Genomic DNA, 21,448 nt, shown 5'->3' with positions numbered 1-21,448 from the left:
CATTCATTATTTCTGCCTGAGCTGACGCCTCTTGAATGACCTCACCACCCATTATTAGCTTGTTGATGACTTCCCTGTTTCATTGTACCATTTATAGACCTGTATAATGGATACTACAAAAACAAGGTAGAATTTCTTTTTGTATTTATTAAGAATAGTTAAAATTCTTTAATGACAGAACTATTAAAAATTACAAATTAGTTTAAACTAAACTTAAAACTATAAATTGGTTTACTCAAAATTAGAAAGCTAGGTTATGGGCTATTGCCGGCAAATAATCAATGATGTTGCTATATGAAGGATATCTTTCTACAATGTTTTTTTATCCATTCAGAAGAGTCAAGATATTTCTTTCTTTGTGGTTGAGATGAAGTACCAGCCAAGTATTGATCTACTTAGACTTCATTATAGTTTTGTTCTTTCTTTGGGCAATCTAAAAACTTCCAAATATTAGGGTGGTGTCCAGCAACCTGTGTCTCAAATGTCCTATGCCATCCTTCAAGCGAATCCTTTGTTTTTGGTAAAGAATGTAAAACTGTTTTTGTAAACATCAATTATAATGAGAACATAGAAAATGAGAACTACTGATGTAGGGTCGATATATTGTCAGGTTATCCAGGACTGACTGAACCGTCCGCTACTGTTTGAACTGTCCGTGTGAGGTTCTGCTCATGTTACATCCTCTGGGTCTCCATTCCTTGATTGCGTATGAAGATGTGGTTCTGGTCCAGTTGTTTTCATTTTTTATATCATCAATATCAACAAGAGGATGGGAGACATAAAATGGACCAGAACCACGTCTTCATATGCAATCAAGGAATGGAGACCCAGAGGATGTAGACATGAGCAGAACCTCCCATGGACAGTTCAGACAGTAGCAGACAGTTCAATGAGTCCTGGATAACCTGACAACAATATATCGACCCTACATCAGTGGTTCTCATTTTTTATGTTTTCATTATAATTGGTGATATTATCATTGTTGAGATTTATTTATATTTTTATTCATTCATCTGTTGTTTTCATTTTCTATGTCATTATTTCTATCATTATAATTGGTGTCAATATTTTTCTTGTTAATTCATCGATATACACAATTCAGCAGTAGTTCTCATTCTCTATGTTTTCATTATAATTGGTGATGTTTACGAAAACCATTTTACATTCTTTACCAAAAACAAATACACTCCTCCCTCGATTTACGAACTAGTTACGTTCTTGAAAAACCGTTTGTGTATCGAATATACTTAAATCAAGCACTTTTTTCCCATATAAACCCATTATATTATGCGAGATAGGTTCTTACAAACAAATTTCATGTCCCTATAAAGTCATCACAACATTAAATATGCATAATCTTGAATACTGTTCTCTGCTAATTACATACAGACACATAAAATATTAATATGCAAAGTAGATAATAATGCTTAGGAGGCACAATGTCACTTGAAATAATGCTAATAATCCACGATTAACCGAGACCAAATGAGTAGACCGAGCAGTACACAACGTTGTTTTGAAAACAATAATAAACTGGGTGGTTGGTTCTTTCTCAGTACGTACGTATCTATTTTCACTTCTTTTTTTCTTTTTTTAACGACATATGGCAGTTGTTTTTTTGTTTTGTTTTTGTAATATTTATGATGTAAAAATAATTTTCTTTTTTAATATTTATGAGCTGAAAATACAGTAATTTTTTTCAACAGGATTTTATTCGTTATGGCAAATTTTTAGTTCGTATTTCGATTTTTGGGACAATTTTTTTGTTTGTTATAGCGAAAATTCGTATATGGAGCATTCTTAAATCGAGGGAGGAGTGTACAATAATTCGCTTGAAGGATGGCATAGGACATTTGAGACACAGGTTGCTGGACACCACCCTAATATTTGGAAGTTTTTTGACTGCCTGAAGAAAGAACATATCATAAAAGTCAAAGTCTATCAATACTTGGCTGGTAGGAGAGAAGGCAAATGCAGAATATGGGATCCAATGTATTTAACATTTCATCCAGCAGGGCTTCTTCACAAATTTCTGAAGAAGCACTGCTATGGGATCCAATGTATTTAACGTTTCACCCAGCAGGGCTTCTTCAGAAATTTCTGAAGCCCTGCTGGGCAAAACGTTAAATACATTGGATCCCATACTCTGCATTTGGCTTCTCTCCTATAGTGCTGTTGCAGTCGCTGCCGCTTTTACACAATACTTGGCTGGTACTTCATCTCAACCACAAAGAAATATCATGGCTCTTCTGAACGGATAAAAAACATTGTAGAAAGATATCCTTCATATAGCAACATCATTATTTGCGGGCAATAGTCATAACCTAGCTTTCTAATTTTAAGTAAACCAATTTATAGTTTTAAATTTAGCTTATACTAATTTGTCATTTTCAATAGTTCTGTCATTACAGAATCTTAACTATCCTTGATAAATACTACAAAAAGAAAATTGACCTTGTTTTTGTAGTATCCTAAATAAAGGCTATGAAAGTAATTATTTCATTATCAAAGATAAAAGTATGCTAAATCAAGGATGAAAACACAACTGAGTTATGTATTTCAAATTAGAATATTTTTGTTTTCTATTTTTCGATGAATTGTCGATGAATTCACCGGATCCCAATTTGCTCTTAAATTCTTGTATTGTTTTTTCACACACTATTGTCTCATCTAGTATGTTCCATACATCCACCACTCTGTGGGGAAAGCTGTTCTTTTTCAGGTCTCTTCTATAACTCTCCTTTTTGAACTTCCTTCCATATCCTCTTGTGTTTCTCTTATACCAATTTAGTAAGTCTTCTCTATCAAGGATTTCTATATCTCTCAAAATTCTGTAGATGGTCAACAAGTCACCTCCTTGTCTTCTTTGTTCCAGAGTCTGTAATTCTAGTTTTGGCAATCTTTCTTCATATGACAGGTTTGATTGTTGGGGCCATCTTTGTAGTTGCCATACTTTAGTGAGATCACTCTGCAGTGACTCACAATCTTCTACAGTGTTCACTTTTTTCAACAATTTTGCATCGTCCACAAAGAAGCTCATATAACTTTCAATTCCTTTATCTATATCATTAATGTATATAGCAAACATTACTGGGGCCAGAACTATTCCTTGTGGAACTCAACTAATCACTTCATCCCAATTAGAGTGTCTCTTATCACCACTCTCATTTTTCTTTCATGCAAGAAGTCTTCCATCCACTTCAGCAGTTTGCCCTGTATTCCTCCTGCAGTTTCCAATTTCATTAGCAATTTTTTATGTGGCACCTTATCAAAAGCTTTTTTCAGGTCTAGAAATACACAATCAGTCCATCCATCTCTTTCTTGTATTACATCTATTAGCCTTGAATAGAAACACATTAAGTTTGTGATGCATGATCATCCTTGTCTAAATCCAAATTGCCTTGGATTTAGTACATTGTTTCTTTCCAGACGCCTTACCCATCTAGTTTTGATGATTCACAAATTTTAGTTATTGTACCTGTAAGAGAGATAGGTCTATAGTTAGTGGGGTCTTCCTTGTTTCCCCCATTATATATTGGTACTCTATTTGCTCTTTTCCAATTTTCTGGAACTTTTCCTTCTTTCAATGAACTGCTTATTAGACTATGTATTTTGTCTGTTAGTTCATTCCTGCATTCTCTCAAAATCCAGTTTGCCATTTCATCTGGTCCATGTGATTTTCTGACATCGAGATTACTCAAGTGATTCATTATTTCATTCCTTGTTACTTCTATCTCTTTCATAGGGGGGACTTTCTCCTCCCACTCGATATCTCTGGGTTGTATGTTCTCCCTCGTAAACACCAATTTAAAATGCTTGTTCATAATTTCTGCCATTTCTATTTCCTCTGTGTATTCAACTTCCTCCTTGCCATAGTTTCTCTAATTCTTGTTTGTTTTTCAGTTTGTTGTTTACATATCTTTACATTTTTCTATGCTATCTTTTTCATACTTTCTCTTTTCTGCTCTGCACACTTGTACATATTCATTTCTATAACTAGTATATATTTTCCATTTTTCAGGTCTTTTGTATTTTTTTCCATTTTATCCAAGCTTTATCCCTTTTGTCTTTTAACTCCCTACATCTTTTGTTGTACCAACACTTTACATATCCTTTTTCTTGTTTTTGTCTTGGAACATACTTTTCCACTCCTTTATAAATTTTTGTCAAAATATTCCATTGCTCTTCTACTGTTGTTTCCTCCTTGTGTATCCTTTCCCAGTCTGCTTTTTTTTTTTAAAGAATTCTCTTATTTAAAAAAAAAAAAAAAAAAAAAATCCATACATCCATCTTCCCTTTCTATATTGTTCCCTTTTTACCATGTATTTTTCCTCATTTACTGTAGTTCCAGTTCAACCAATATGTGGTCACTTTTACTTAATGGCGTCTTATATTCAATCTTGTCCATTATTTCGAGTTCTGATGTAATTGTTAGGCCCAGTCTCGATGGTCCTTCCTCTTTTCTATACCTAGTATTCTCTTGTATCCATTGCATCTTTGTATGTTCTATTATCATATGAAGTAGTACATTCCCCCATAGGTCATCTCCACTTTTTTTTTTTTTTTTTTTTTTTTAAGTTTCTTCTCTAGATTTACTAGTCCGGGGAGGTTGTCATCTCCTCCCTCATTAAATCCATAAAAGCAGTTATCTTCTCTTTCCATTGAGCTGCTATTATCTATATTTCTGCTCTTGACACCTCTGCTTCCTTGTTGTTCCTCATCTGTGTATTCTGCCCCCCGTTTGTTTACACCTCTCCTAAGATCCAGGGCCCGTTTGTCCCCTTCCACATCATCCATTTTCCTCAATAATCCCTCCTATTTCTTCACCTTCCCACTACACCACGAGCTTTCCCCCTTCCCTACTAATACAACAAGGTACTCCCTCGTTGAGATCCACAAAAATTGCACTTCTTTTCCGGAGTTCCAATCATCGCCATGTATCCGACATACGTGTGTGTGTGTGTGTGTGTGTTTACATAATTGTAGTAGTATACAGGAAAGAAGCAATGCTCATTGGGTCCCATCTCCTATTCTCTAATTTCTTTTATTATACCTAGCCTCAAATTCATGTACAGTTCCATATTAATATATATCCATGATTTCCAACTATCATATTTAGCTTTGAACTCATATATTGTTTGAGCTTGGGCTGTATCACTTCCTAAGCTATTCCAAGTATTTATGCATCTACATAGAAAACTATATTTCTTCACATCCTTTAGACATTTAGTTTTAATTTGCTCCCTTGACCTCTTAAGGCCCTCCCATCTTTCATCAGGAGATATCTTCTGTCAGTGTTATCTATTCCCTTTATTAACCTGAATACTGTAATCATATCACCTCTTTCTCATTGATCTTTCAAAGTTGGCAGACCCAGTGCTATTATTCTTTCCTCTTATGGTTTATCTGCCAGGCTGGGGACCAGTTTGGTTGCTGTCCTTTGTATTCTCTCGATCTTGCTTATATCCTTCACTCTGTGTGGGGACCATACTACTGATGCATATTCCAATTTTTTATGGATCAGGGTTTCAATTAGTTTTTTCATCATCTCTTCATCTATATAGTAAGAAACAACTTTGATCTACTGCAATAGTCCATATGTCTCTCCCACAATCGTGCTGATATGTCTGGCAGGTGACAGGTTGACTTTTATCATTGCTCACAAATCTTTCTACTCTTTTGCTTTTGTAATGGATTCACTTCCAAGCAATAGTTTAAAGATGGTCTTTACCACTATTGCGCATTTCAAGTACTTTGCATTTTTTTGTATTGAACTTCATTTCTCATTCTTGGCTCCACACAAAAATAGTGTTTAGATATTTTTGCAATAGTCTACCATCCTCCTCATTTTCCACTCTTCTCTTGATTTTTACATCATCTGCAAATATGTTGGCATAGCTTGTTCCTTCCATCATGTTGTTAACCCCTTCAATACGATGACGCCTACGTAGGCGTCATGAGGAGCAAGTGGATATGCAAGGATGCCGATGTCGGCGTCTTGATTATATATATTGTAGTTGTACCTGCGTGACCCCATACTCTGTAAACTGGCTTCATCATATTTTCTATGGTTATCAAAATTCACGGGTGAAAGAGAACAAGCAATACAGCGGTAACTTTATTTTTTATAATGCGAGTATTATGACGCAACATGGCACGTCTGGCAGCTAATGCTGCCTGCGAGATTTTGGCCCGTATTGAAGGGGTTAATATAGACAAAAAACATTATTGGTGCAAGCATTGAACCTTGTGGAACTCCACTCTTTACTGCTCTACATCTTGACATATTATCCTTTACTACTGTTCTCATGTATCATTCCTTCAAAAACTCTTTCATCAATTCTAGTAGTTTGAATGGATGAATTTTTTTTGTGTGTATGCATGTGGATTGGCAAAGAGCAAGTTTGGAATTTTTAGTTTATTAGAAAATTAAGTTAAGAATAAGTTAACAAACAATTGCCTATAGCAACAAAAAAGACCATGCCATATAGGAAAGTGTGTGGATTGGAGGTAAGCAGGGAAAAACAAAAGGTGATGGGTAGACTGTACTCAACCAACTTCCAAGATAACATTCATGTTACCACCACATCATCTTTGTAATGTTGATCTATTTTCACAAATAAAAAGTTTTAAAGGATTCACATAGTGTTTTCTTTAGTTATACACCTTGAATATATAAATAAAATGGATCCAGGGTGTTGTTTAGAGGAGCAGCAATTATTCTTGTTTTTTTAACATTCACAGGGAGGTCTTCCCCCTAACCTTCATGAGTATTAAAGATTGTATATTTAAAATGAGGGAGCATAGTTCTTAAGAAGCATAAGGAAATTTGCTGGTAAGGCTGGCACAGTTTTATGACTAGTTTTTACTAACTCAACTTTCTAATTTTTCTGAACCACTGTACTCCCAAATCAAGAAGAACTTTTCCTGGAAGTGGGGAGAATCATAACAAAAGGCTTTTGAACACCTCAAGGAACTGCTGTCATCAGATGTCTGGTTTATTAAAATTTGAAAATGTCCATTGGCAAAGTATGTGATGTCTCCAATATAGGAATTGGTGCCATCCTATTTCACATTTTTCCAAATAGAAATGAGTCCCCAGCTTTCAATATATCTAAGATTCTTAGTGAATCATAGCAAAACTATTGTCTGATTCAGAAGGAAGCACTGGTTATCATCTTCAGCCTGAAGAAATTGTACAAATACATCTAGGTCTCTTAATCCAATACTAACCAACAGCCACTTGTGCAGGAGTTTGGGCCCAGGACATAAACCCTCTTCAAGAATTGGCCCAGGACATAAACCCTCTTCAAGAATTGGCCCAGGACATCAAACACCACCAATGCCTGTGGTGGGATTATGTCCTGGGCCCAAATGTCTGCACAAGTGATGGTTGGCAACTGTTGGATTAAGGGACTTTGGTGTAATGCCTAGTGTTATGGGCATACTCAACAAGAGCATATGCTGTTGTCATTATTCAGGATAACTAAGATTCAAATTTTCAAGCTTGCTTTACTCACCAGTCTGGCTGTATGGCGGAGACATGGACAATGAAGAAGAGCCTCTGCATCTTTGGCACCAAATACACTTGAAAAAATCATGGGATATTGCTTGGATGACTATGTACCAAACCAGCAATTGTTATTAGGATAATTTGTGAATGTTAAGTCTAGTTGTAATGGTATGTGGAACCTTTTCCTAATGTTGATCCCAGTTACAGGACCCTTACAGAACTCAAGGCTTAGGCAAGTTGACTTGGCGTTCCGTTATGGCATGAGCATGTGTTTACCCAATTGCATTTACCTAATTGATTAATGTTTTTTTTTTTTTCATTTATCATACCTACCTTGAGTGAAGCGATGTGCCTGCCAACATATGCTCATAACTGATGATGAGTTACTCAAACATATGTTACCCAAACAAAACAATCATTGTTATCAAGGGAGACCCTCATTCATAAAGTCACATCCTTCTTACTACGACATAGTTGTCTAAAAACATCACAAGGCTTTCTGAGTAAGTCGGGTTCAGATGTACACATTAGTACATGTTTCATTAAATGATAGTGTTAGGGTAATTTCATTATCCTGTGCAGCTAGATAAACACGGTTGTAATGAAATATTTTTCCATAAATAGGTTACTGTGTTTACTATGTAGCACTAGGAGACAAAAGCTTATTAAAAGAAAATATCTAGAGGTAGACTGATACACATATTTTCCCATATTTCTATGTTCATTTAATTGGAAACTGATTAATTGTGCATACATTGAATCCTGTCAAAATTGTATTATATTCAGTTTCACTTGACAGCTGAATGTTCACCAACTCTTACTTCTTTTTCCTCTTTCCTTTCTTCCCCTTCCCTTTCTTGCTCTTTTCACTTGCTTTTTTACCCTTGCCCTTTCCTAGTCCTCCCTCCATTTCTTCTTCCAAGTTTCGCAACCGTTTCTTTATTACAGGTGTCTTCAGGAACCAGGTCTTCAGTGCCTCTTCCTCCTCCCTATGGGATAGAAGAAAAGAACAATTTTTATATGTATAGAGTTAGTGTATATCAGTGGGGCTGCAATGCCAGAGCTGCATCTTTTACTGTTATCTAGGCAGAAATAACTTTTATCATAATCTCAGGAATACCATGTATACATTATTTGTATAGATATAACAGAGATTCATCATGCAATAGTTTCTCTTAATTCTTATATACGTGAAAATTAAATTAACAATTGTATTTCCATTGATCTAAGCATATGCTGACAATTTCAGCACCTAAAAGGTGGTACTGTAATCCTGGTGAATATATTTGATGGTAATACAAAATGTAAGGGACAGAAAAATGTAACAAACTGACAGAAAATTTATCATAAAACAACTGTAGGAGTGTGATATGCATACCAAGTTACCAAATGAAATAAGATGGAAGGCCAAAGCTACTCTATATTGAGAGCTAGTGCTGATTAGTGAAAAAGTAAAATTAGAAAAAGGACATACACTCAAAGATGGGAAGAAATAAGAAATGCAAAAACAGGAAACTATCTTGGAATAACTTTCAACAAGAACTTAGATCCTAAGGATTACATAAATGATCTAACAATGAGTGTTCAGTACGGTCAGTGGGCAAATCTGTAAATTGTTGTTAAAGTGAATATTATTTTGTGGAAATAAATATCAGATGTGCTGCTCAGAATGTGCCAAAATGAAATTATATAGACCTCATGCAACAAGGAGAAAATGAAACTGGCGATAGCTAGACAACGAACGAACATATATTCTGAACCCACAATATTTGTCATATATAGAAAACAGAAACATTAGGGAAAAGGTAAGTGATAGGTAGGACTTCGTCAGGGATACGTTATGTCACCCTGGCTGTTCAATTCTTACATGGATTGGGTGGTGTGAGAGGTAAATGCAAGGCTAGTGGGTCAGGGATTACATACATATATATACCAAGGCTTTTTTCCCCCTTACAAGGGAGGTAGCCAAAAAGATTGGAGATGGTTAAAGAAAATGGAGAAAAGTGGGAGATAAGCCAGTTGTTGTTTACTGATGACACTGCGCTTGTGGCAGGATCGGAAGAGGGATTGAGGAAGTTAGTGACAGAGTTTGGGAAGGTGTGCAAAAGGGAGAAGTTGAAGATAAATATGGGTAAAAGTAAGGTGATGAGATGTACAAGGGGAGAAAGTGGCAGCAGACTGGAAGTGAGTATTAAGGGAGAGAGACTGGAGGAAGTGGATAGTTTTAAATACCTGGGTGCGAATGTGGCAGGAAAGGGAGGAGTGGAGGTGGAGGTAGAATGTAGATTGAGAGAAGCGAGTAAATGCCTTGGTGGATTAAAAAGTGTAATGAGAAATAGACATTTGGGAATGTATGCTAATAGGAGATTGTATGAAGGAGTGATTGTGCCGACAGCACTGTACTGGGCAGAACCATGGAACATAAGGGAGGAAGAGAGGAGGAGTTTGAATGTATTTAAGATGAGGTGCCTGAGATATATGATAGGCATTACTAGGCTGGATATAGTGAGAAATGGGGAGGTGAGGAGGAGAACAGGGGTAGAAAGGGAGTTGGGAGATAGGGTTGATGAAAGAGTATTGGGATATTTTGGACACATGGAAAAAATGGGTGAAGAAAGACTAGTAAAAGAGGTGTGGAAGGCAGGTGGAAGGAGTGAACATGAGGGGGCAACCTAGGAAGAGTTGGATGGATGAGGTAAAAGGGGCATTGGGAAAGAGGGGAGTGTCTGTTGAGGAAGGACAGAAGATAGAGGTGAATGGAGAATGGTTGTGCATGGATGATGCTGTGATGCATGAGGTGGAGTGGGTGGGGAATGGGGGGTGAGGGAGTATGTACAAGAAATAAATTGATGCAGCCCAAAGCGATTTCTCCCCATCTTCTCCTTTTCTGCATGAGGGGGGGGGGGTGTCGCCGATTTAATAAAGCGGCCTTGATGTGGATGTTCTGTGTCTTGCGACACTGCTACTGACCCAGGGCAGTGGACAAGATGCAGAGATGAACCGTCATCCAGGAGGTACTAAGATAAGAGGGAAGGAAGAGGGTAGATGGGAGTGGAGTATGTAGGGGATTGAATGGGTGGGAGCGGCTTCTATGTTTTTTTTTTTTGTTTTTTTTTCTTCCCCAGATCATGGAGCAAGCTCAAATTCCTTCAAAACCAAGCTCTCTGCACTGACCCTCCATGAGTCAGTGTGATGAGTCTTGAACAGGTGGGAATTACCTCCCTTCGACTATGGGCAGAGAGGCTATCTTCTGGGAATTGGTTCAGCAATGTGCTCTAGATGGCCCTTATCCAGATTATACACTCCCTATCCCCTGGCAATCTCTATGAACTAGCCTCCAACTTTTCCACCTCAACGGAAGGAAGGCTGGCTGCGACCCAGCACAGTTCCATCACCTCCCAACGAACATGTAATATATGAACAGCCCTGTGAACCCCCTCATGGGAAAGTGTGACGCGGATTTTACAACTGCTGATAGGGTCACCGCGCTATAAAGAGTGACTGACGGAAGCTGCACCTTTTGGACCAGCATGAAAGTTTCATCACCTCCCAACATATACAGGTAGTTCTCGATATATGCGACTTCGATATATGCAAATTGGCGTATATGCGATTCAAGAATTTGCACCACTTTTCGAAATGTGCGGGGATATATTCGAAGATATGCGATTTGACCTAAAAAAAAAATAATAATAAAAATAGTCGCGGCCGATTATTTTTTTCAAAATACCTATTATATATTTGAAGTTGGTGCGCATAAAGCCGTGTGGTAACACTGGCTGCATCAGCTAGGTAGAGCTGGCATCACTGCGGCGTTATCACAACAACAACACCGGCAGCTGTACAGACGGCATCGTCTTAGGCATCCTTCCTGTTTCATAGGCCAAACCATTGTCTTTCTGCAGGTAATTAAGCTTTTTTGATACACAAATTAATTATTTTTTTCACAAACAAATTAATTTTTGATACTTATTACTGCCCCAATTAATTTCGTCAATTTTCACTCTCTGCAAGAATTATCGTTTATTCTCCGCACTGGATAAACTCTAAGCAGTAAGCCTGCCTGTGTATCTCCAGAGCACATCAACAGTCAGTTTAAGCGTAGCAAGCAGTCTGAAATGTGAATTGTAAACAGACTGATTTTTCAAACAGCTGAAGAAAATACGCTTGGCGAAATAAGTGATGTTTACGGTAGCGTCTTTTCCCGAGGTTAATACTTACATGTCAGAGAGTGTTAATGTTGCAGAATATCATGCTCGCTTTGCTCACTCACTCTGTTCTATAAATAAATAAATAAATAAAAAATTAAAAAAAAATCAATCCGAGTTGAGAACGTATCCCCCTTTTTCCCATAGGTTCAATAGTTCGATATATGCGAATTCGTTATATGCGGGGGGTCCGCGGAACGGAACCCCCGCATATAACGAGAACTACCTGTCAATACACAGACGGAGCTGTGAACCCCCTCATGGGGGGAGGGTTGATGGGCGGTCTTTGCCAGGATCTGCTTCCGGACGTTGCAGTTGGCATTCTGTAGCTTGTGTTCTTCCTGACAGTTAGGCTTTTTTGGAGTAACTTCCTTTCTTTCCCTGTGGTTCTGGAAGCATTCCCTTGATTTGTGTGGCCTGCGCAGGCAATACACTTGACTTGGTCACAACAGCACAACTGGTGCTGTCCAAACTGTTGGGACTGGAAGCAAGGAAGCGGTTCTGGGAGGAGGGGAATTAGCTTGAACTTGCCTCAGTTCCCCAGGTTTATCTTTGCAGGGAGCGTTCACTGCATTTCTACTCTGACATGGTTCAGTGCTTTCTTCTTCAGGGCAAGACATTTCCTGGCAGACATAACTTGCTGATGCCGCTTCACTTTGTCCAGCGGGAGCTCCATGGGATAGCCTACCAGGATTGCCCTTACTGGCTTTTCTTCCGTGTTGAGACTGATAAGGAAGATGTGTTTCCCACTAAACATATGTATGCCCTTTAGATATTTGTGTGTCCTCCGGTTGAGGGGAATCAATACATGTTCCTTTTGGAGGATTTGGCCGGACACTGAATCTGGATGCATTGTTATCTATCTCGATGGCCATGGCCACCTTGTAGGCATTGTTGAACTCAACTCTGGTGCTCGGGAGTGAGTAGAGGGAGGAGGGAGGGACACATGAGCCGAGGTCGGATCGAAAGTCGCAGGACTTGAGGGGGGTGTTCGGGGGGAGGGGGTACAGCGGTCTTGGCGCATTCTGCGATGGTCCATGGGTGGGGGAGGGTGTGTGTGAGTAACTTGCATCATTGGAGGTTGAATGGCCGATGCCAGCGGGGCTTTGATACGATCTGTGGTTGGGAGAGAACCTTGGGACACAGTAGCATCTGTGGAAGGAGTGGCCTTCTTTGCCTGTCAGGAATGCTGTGTCATCATCCGTTGGCCCCCATGAGAAACAACCCTTGCACTTATGACTGCATGGTGCTTTAAGTAAGAAATTAACCCATAGTAGTATTCTAATTAATCACCAGCAACAACATGCCCCCAGTACCCCACAATATGTCTATATAAACGACACACACAGATCACAAAACACACTACAATAAACTTCCAAATTACACAAGTCACTAAACTCCCCCAAAATCAAGCCAACACATAAATCAACTGCACTGGTATTTCTACGTTCAGGTCACCACCCTGCCTTAAAACGATACCAACTCAGAATTAGTCTGGGAAAAGACAAGTCTCCCAGATGCAATCACAACACAGAAGACAGATCACCTTATTCTACATAGCTCTATACTTGACCCTTCTAGACAGCAACACAAAATCTCTTCACTGAGTGACTTTTGGTGTGAATCAGTAGCTGCAAGGAGAGCCGAGACAATAGATTGATCATAATGATTTTTCACCAATTACCTACTCACTACTACGGTTGTAATAGACCTCACCTGTAGATAGGTTCAATTTTACTAAGAGGTTCTATGAATTCAGCAGCACACAATGGCATGCGATCAAGTCTTGCAAAGCGTTGTTCTACCAACACCTGCCAAAAGATGAAAAATTGGTAACTGTGGATGTAATAGATTGATCAATATCTACATGAGCTTTAGGACAAAGGATAACTACATGTTAGTGAGATGGATATCAGGGAGATCTACCACCCTAACACCCACCTTCAAAACCTACTAATGCCCATATCTTGGTCTGGAGATGCAGCCCTCGGTAGTTGACATTCTCTGGACCGGACTCAAGATTCCTTTCCCAATCGTCATCAGTTATCCCACCCCAACCCGGTTTTTCTTTATAAGAGCTGATAAATGGTGGTCACTTTGCTCCTCTTCCTCTTGTTAGCTGATGACAAGAAATATAGACATACTAATGCCAAACAAACAATAGTCCAAAACTTCATACCAGACAGTTCTGTGAGGGGTCCAAGGATTGTTTCTAACTACTGTGAGGATCTGGGTTTTTAGTGAAACTTTATCTAACCTGTATACCAAAAGGCTTCTCCATTATAATGGACATGCAACCAACCCCAATCCCTTCCCACACCCATCCAACACCCATTCACCTTACCTTACCGGGGTGCCGTATCGACTTGGACGTTGGCCACCATGGAGCTCCATTCCTGTCTGCACATGGCTCTTCTTAACAATATGGCAATTGTTATTTCTTTTCCTACAGACAGATGTCCTTAATCCATCTATATATTTTCTGCGTGGTCTTCCTCTTGCCCTATTTCTTTCTATTTTTCCCTCTATTAACGTATGTCCTAATTGTTGTTTAATTTCTCATGGCGTGTCCTACAAATTGTAACTGTGTTCTTGATAGGTGTTATCATTTCCCTCTGTGTTCCTATTTGCTGCAGTATTTCTTCGTTTGTATTAAATTCTGTCCATGAAATTTTCAGCATCCTTCACCAAATTCAAATTTCTACTGGGTTTTATGCTGTCTTGCATTTGTTTACTAATTGTCCAAGTTTCACATCCATATAATAATACTGACCAAGTGTAACATTTACAAATATTTCTCCTATTCTCATGTTCATTTTATTGTTAGTTACTAAGTGTTTAATTTTGTTTAGATTATTTTTCGTTATCACTATCCTTCTCTTTATCTCTTCCTCACTTTCCCCATCCCAAGTTAACATGCTTGCTAGGTCATTGAAATGTTACACCTGTGTCAATATTCTTCCTTCTACTTGCATTCTTATCCTTGGACATTCTTGTTTTTTCATTACTATCACTTTTGTTTTCTTTTCATTCACTTTTAGACCTCTGTTTCTACTTGCTTCTACTAGTGCTGTAACTAATTCCTGTAACTGAGCTTCCGATTCTGCGAGTAACACAGTATCGTCTGCGTATCTAATATTATTGAGATTTCTTTCTCCTATTGTTACTCCTTTTAGATGGTAAACATCTTTCATGATTATCTCACTGTATAAATGGGGCAGAAACGTGGAACATAAGAGAAGAAGAGAGAAGGAGTTTGAATGTGTTTGAGATGAGGTGTCTGAGAAGTATGGTGGGGGTTACTAGGCTAGATAGAGTGAGAAATGAGGAGGTGAGGAGGAGAACAGGGGTGAAAAAGGATTTGGGAGATAGGGTTGATGAAAGAATATTAGGATGGTTTGGACACATGGAAAGAATGAGTGAAGAAAGACTAGTAAAAGAGGTATGGAAGGCAGATGTGGAGGGAGTGAACATGAGGGGACGTCCTAGGATGAGGTGGATGGATGGGGTGAAGGGGGCTTTGGGGAAGAGGGGAATGTCTGTTGAGGAAGGAAGGGAGAGGACGGAAGACAGAGGTGAGTGGAGAATGGTTGTATATGGATGATGATGTGACTGCATGAGGAGGAATGGGCAGGGAAGTGGGGGGTGGGGTAGTATGTGTGAGTAAATTTTGACGCAGCCCGAAGGGATTTCTCCCCGTCCTCGCCTTATATGCAAAGGGGGACGGAGAGGGGGGGTCGCCGATTAAATGAAGCGGCCTCGCTGTGGATGTACTGTGTCTTGCGACACTGCTTCTGACCCAGGGCGGTGGGCAGGGTGCAGGGATGACCCGTCATCCAGGAGGTGCTCAGATGAGAGGAAGGGTGGGAGGGGTGTGGAGTGTATTTAGGGATGAAATGGGTGGGAGTGTTTTTATGCCTTTCCCTTTTTGGCTACCTCCCTTGGAAGGGGGAAAAAGCCTTGGTATATGTATGTATGTGATAAATTAAACAGGTCTGGCGACATTACACATCCCTGTCTTACGCCTCTTTTAATCTTTTGCCAATCAGACAATTCTTCTCCTATTTTCACTGCTTCTTCTTTCTTCCAATGGAGATTTGCGATTAACCTTAAATCCTTCCTTCCACTCCTATTTTCTTCAATATCTCCATTAATTCATTGTGTCTTACTTTGTCAAATGCCTTTTCGTAGTCCACGAAACAGGCATACAGATCTTTTTGTATCTCTAACATATTTTCAGCTAGTATTCTTACAACAAAAATTGCATTCCTTGTTCCCTTATCTGGTACAAACCCATATTGTTCATCAGCTATTTCTGGCCTTATTTTGTTTCTTATTCTGTTAGTAATGACTCTTAAGATTATTTTTGTTAAGTGGTTTATGATACTAACTGTTCTATGTTAGCTACATTCTAAAGTCCTAAGTATTTTTGGTATACCTATGAAAACTGACTGGCACATTTGTTCTGTTAATTCCCCAGTTCTATAGACTTTATTGGCTACTTCTGTAATAATTAAGTTAAGGTTAGGAATTGCTAGAGTGACAGGTTTGTGGTGAAGCCAGGGCTATATTATATCACCATGGCTATTGAATTTATACATAGATGGAATACATACATACATATACCAAGGCTCTTTCCCCCTTCCAAGGGAGGTAGCCAAAAAGGGAAAGGCATAAAAACACTCCCACCCACCCCATCCCTAAATACACTCCACACCCCTCCCACCCCCCCTCTCACCTGAGCACCTCCTGGATGACGGGCCATCCCTGCACCCTGCCCACCGCCCTGGGTCAGAAGCAGTGTCGCAAGACACAGTACATCCACAGCAAGGCCGCTTCATTTAATCGGCGACCCCCCCTCTCCGTCCCCCTTTGCATATAAGGCGAGGACGGGGAGAAATCCCTTCGGGCTGCGTCAAAATTTACTCACACATACTACCCCACCCCCCACCCCCCCCGCCCATTCCTCCTCATGCAGTCACAACATCATCCATATACAACCATTCTCCACTCACCTCTGTCTTCCGTCCTCTCCCTTCCTTCCTCAACAGACATTCCCCTCTTCCCCAAAGCCCCCTTCACCCCATCCATCCACCTCATCCTAGGACGTCCCCTCATGTTCACTCCCTCCACATCTGCCTTCCATACCTCTTTTACTAGTCTTTCTTCACTCATTCTTTCCATGTGTCCAAACCATCCTAATATTCTTTCATCAACCCTATCTCCCAAATCCTTTTTCACCCCTGTTCTCCTCCTCACCTCCTCATTTCTCACTCTATCTAGCCTAGTAACCCCCACCATACTTCTCAGACACCTCATCTCAAACACAATGGTTCGGGAAATAAATGCGAGAGTGATGGAAAATGGTTGGAGAGAATGGAAGGAAGTGGGAAGTGAACCAGTTGTTGTTTATTGATCACACTGTGCTTGTGGCTGGGTCAGAGGAGGGTCAAAGGCAGATCGTGACTAAATTTGGAAAGCTATGTGAAAGGTGGAAGTTGAAAGTAAATGTAATTAAAAGCAAGTGTTGGGATGTGCATCAAAGACTCCATTCCCTCCACTCCATCACACCCTTCCCTATTATTATTCCCGACACCCTCTCCACCATCCTCACAAACTAAAAGTTACCCCTCCTTTCAACTTAGTTTCAATAAATCCTAACACACCCATACTCCCTCTCACAAACAAATCACCAATCCGTTCCCATCTAATACCATATGTACCACACCCACGCACATTTAATAACCCAATTATTAGGATTCTGGCTGGAGTCTTACTCCCATATCCTATTATGCCTTGACTTTTCATAGGAGAACCATATAGATAGCAGGATGCATAGTCCCATCAGTCCATCCCAGTTAGTCACCTATAATGACATGTATAGGGAATGGGGGGATTCAGAAGTGGTAGAGTCAGAGTAGTGGTAAAGGATTTTTTCAAGGAAACAGCACAATGGAAGGGCAGCTGTAGTACAAAATTATCATCATTCCTCTATGAATAGAGATTTTGATTCTAACATAGACAAATTATGTGTGGCTGAAGTCCATAGAGGCACCCCAAAAATCCTATATTTCAGATAATTTTGTTAATATAATTTTATTTACCTTGTCAGCTGCATTACATATATGCCCATTTGTATATCCTTCACTGATCCTTGCAAGAGCAGCCACATCCATGGATGGTGTAATTGGAACCTTTGCCTTTGTTATTAAGTGACGCCACAGGTCAGCTCGTTCGCCAAACCCCGGTCGATATACCATTAACATCTTCTGGTATAATGTGGAGAGTGCCTGTAGAAAGAGGTTACAGTCATCCATAAAACACTTAATGAGAGAGCTTAGCACTGATTGCCAATGGGATGGGGACATGCCAGATAAAAGAACTAAATTTCCATCAGGCAATCTTGAGGGTCCCAGCTCTGATTCTATAACAGGCACCAATCAATACAACCACTTTTATACTTTTATGAAACATTTTTGTAATGTGATCAATTTATTACAAACGAAAATCAAGAAATAATGTAAAAATGTTCAGACCGTGCCTATATTTACTGAATATTGGCCAAAATTGTGTTTTTTTTTTATCTATTTTCTAAGAATGGTTGCTCATTATCTGGTCCATTTGGGGTATTTATGATTAAATCATACAATATAGTCATACTAAGTACAAAAATTAAGTAGCAGAGCAAAGCATGAACGTTAATTCAAAAGTTTTAATGGAGACACCTGCTAACAACTAACATTAATGCATGGAAATATGCAGTGCTCATTTTTTAATCCATTCTCTGCACAAAACATTTGTTTTATACATTTTATACTAAACCTGCTAACAATTGGCTTTAAAACATGGAAACATGCAGTGTTAATGTTTTATCCATTCTAATCACAAAATTCAACTATTACACTTCACAACCGGCTTGGAGCCGGCAAAACTACTTTTCACATCGGCAGCTGCATAGTTTGGTACACCTCCACTGTGCCTTCTTGAATGAACATTGTCTTATAGCAATTCTGCAGCCACATTTGACCATTTAACTTAACCATGCTACAGGCAGGTTGGACCACACAGGATGTGCAGTGTGTGATGAGGGCTTTTTGGATTGGAGGAATATTCTCTTGTTTTTTTTTTGTTTGTTTTTTTATGAAGAGTTCAATGAATGCCTCATTTGTAGAGTCCAAGTTGCTCGTCTTATTGTAGATAATCACGGTGAAGCCCTCGAGTAACTGGTATTGCTTGCAATTCATTATTAAAGTTATAAATGGGTGGTTTATGTTGTTGTTGAAGGGCTCTGTGACCTCCACAAAGGCATTCCAAACTTTTCATGCTGATTCCTTTCCCTTGCCAAAGAAAGCAGAAGTTGTGTCTCAGCACGTGAAACTGTGGAACATAGGTAATGCCGTTGACCTATCTTTTTCCTGAGTATGGCATATGGCATGGATATTCATATACATAAAAGTTTTTCCAGTTCCAAAAGTTACCCAGATGGCTACCATCTGATGCTGAGTGGTCAGGAAATGGTACTTTCCTATCTAAATGACAACGACATCTGTGTCGACATTGCGCACCATAGAGGTGGTGCATCCCTTGTCGAGTGCATCTTTCAGGTGAATGACAATCCTTGTGTTAGTTTCTTCACGGTCACATTATGGCACAGAGTGGTCTGAGCATCTGCTGATCACATCTGTGCCTGATATTATGAAGATCTCATTTCTGTCATTTCAGTTTTTGTAGCCTATTTGGTCTGAAAGGAACTGGAAAAGCTCTTCCTTGTTTATGGGATCCCAAATGAAGTTGGGACAGATGCTGGGCACCTTGATTTCTCAAAGACTAAGTGTCAGCACATTGAGGATGCACCTCGGATGGAGGTAAGGGTGTTGACAGGGTTTGAAGGTGAGTAGCAGGGAGATGATTATTTTTCATTTCCATCTTGCAGGGTAATCAATAGCAGGTATCTTTCACTGAATTACATAAATATGAGGAAATCTCTCATATGATAAAATATGTACAGGAAGATTTCAGCGTGTGTATGAAGGAAAAGAGTGGTACGGAACTTATGAGTTTGCTAGGAAAATGGTAAACATAAATGATGCCACCTTTCAACCACCGTCTTTATCACTCTCTTTTTGAAGTAGATACTAAAACATATGTTCACACATTGAATATACATAACCTTAATGTCACAATTCCAAGGAGAATTGGTGAGCCCTAGAAATAAAATTCTGTCATCTGCTCCAATAGTTTTGAGTATCCTAGGAAGCTCTTTGCGCATGCGCCTTGGGTCAGACCGATCTGTTTTTGGTACCTGAAAGTAGAGGCAGGAGATAGGGTTGAGTGGAGAGTGTATATAGATGATACTGTTATACAAAGAAGGGAGAGGTGAAGATGGGGGTACGGGGTGTTCATGTGTGAATGATATTTTGACGCAGCCCGAAGGGATTTCTCCCCGTCTTTTCTTTTTCTGCATGAGGAGACAGAGGGGGGGGAGGGGGTAGTCGATCAAATGAAGTGGCTTTGCTGTGGATATACTGTCTTGCTACATTGCTTCTGACCTAGGGCAATGGGCAGAATACAGGAATGGCCCGTCATCCATGAGGAGCTAAGATGAAACGGGGGAAAGGGTGGTGGATGGGAGTGGAATGGGTTGGAGTAGGCACATGCCTTTGACTTGGCTACCTCCCTTATAAAAGGAAAAAGATCTTGGTATATAGATATAGATAGAAAATAGAGTAGGCAGCAAGCAGCCCCACACTCTCATCACTTTCGTATATAGGTTCATCACCGGCACTATTTGTTTTCTCTTTAGACATACTAGACTTGGGATCATTAAACATATTTAAAAACAAATAGCAGTTTTCTATAATGTACCTTTCCTTACCGCACAGTCAGATTTTTTCTTATATTTCTTAGCATTATACCTAACTATATATATATATATATATATATATATATATATATATATATATTTTTTTTTTTTTTTTTTTTTTACACTTACACTGCTACCATTTTCTGCACTGACAATTTTCTTTCCTTATGCAACCACTTTTCAGAATTTTGGAACTTCAAGATTTGCTTCCAAATCAGTTACTAGCATACTATAAGAATCTGGCAGACTTGCTAACAAATAAACTATCCGATCTTCTTCACTTAGTGGTCACCTATCACATTTAATTCTTCGAAGATTTCAGTTATTAACTTTAAATTATCCTAATAGTTGCAGTATGTTACACCAGGTTTTCTTCCAAACCACCTGTGGATCATTTGGATCTAACCAATACAGCAACAACTTGTCGGTAGCTAACACTATAATGGCCAAGGCCTTGTGCTTCCTAACAACATTCTGTTAAAATTCTCTTAATTTGATTTGTCAGGGGTAGGCTAGGAAAAGGGAAGGATATTTTGGGAGATTTGGAAAAGGCTTATGACTGGGTATACAAGAAGACACTGGAAGGTATTGCAGGTATATGGGATAGGAGAAAAGATGTTAAGAGCAGTCAAGAGTTTTTACGAGAGTAGTAGAGCCTGTGTTAGAATTAGAAATGGAGAGAGTGAGTGGTTTGAGGTAAAGGTGGGACTTCGTCAGGGATGTGTTATGTCACCTTGGCTGTTCAATTTATACATGGATGGGGTGGTGCGAGAGGTAAACACAAGGGTAATGGGCCGGGGATTGGAGATGGTTAAAGAAAATGGAGAAAAGTGGGAGATAAGTCAGTTGTTTTTTTTTTTTTCT

General features: G+C 39.2%; 1 protein-coding gene across 1 annotated transcript in view; it reads right to left on the bottom strand.

The window, feature by feature from the left end:
• Positions 1 to 7,227: 7,227 nt before the first annotated feature.
• The window catches only part of LOC143034100 (IQ and AAA domain-containing protein 1-like), a 118,552-nt gene continuing 104,331 nt past the window's right edge, over positions 7,228 to 21,448 (bottom strand). The window contains exons 16-19 of the mRNA XM_076200043.1: positions 19,892 to 20,023; positions 17,826 to 18,011; positions 13,438 to 13,532; positions 7,228 to 8,502 (exon numbers count right to left, since the gene is read on the bottom strand). Coding sequence (XP_076056158.1) covers positions 8,331 to 8,502; positions 13,438 to 13,532; positions 17,826 to 18,011; positions 19,892 to 20,023 — 585 coding nt within the window. The 3' untranslated portion in view covers positions 7,228 to 8,330. The remainder of the gene's footprint in view (positions 8,503 to 13,437; positions 13,533 to 17,825; positions 18,012 to 19,891; positions 20,024 to 21,448) is intronic.

This window comes from Oratosquilla oratoria, chromosome 16 (genome assembly GCF_046742065.1).
Source record: "Oratosquilla oratoria isolate Oo_2021 chromosome 16, ASM4674206v1, whole genome shotgun sequence".
NCBI classification, from domain to species: Eukaryota; Metazoa; Arthropoda; class Malacostraca; order Stomatopoda; family Squillidae; genus Oratosquilla; species Oratosquilla oratoria.
The sequence above is the reverse complement of the archived record's forward strand: the minus strand, read 5'-3'. Positions and strand labels throughout refer to the sequence as shown.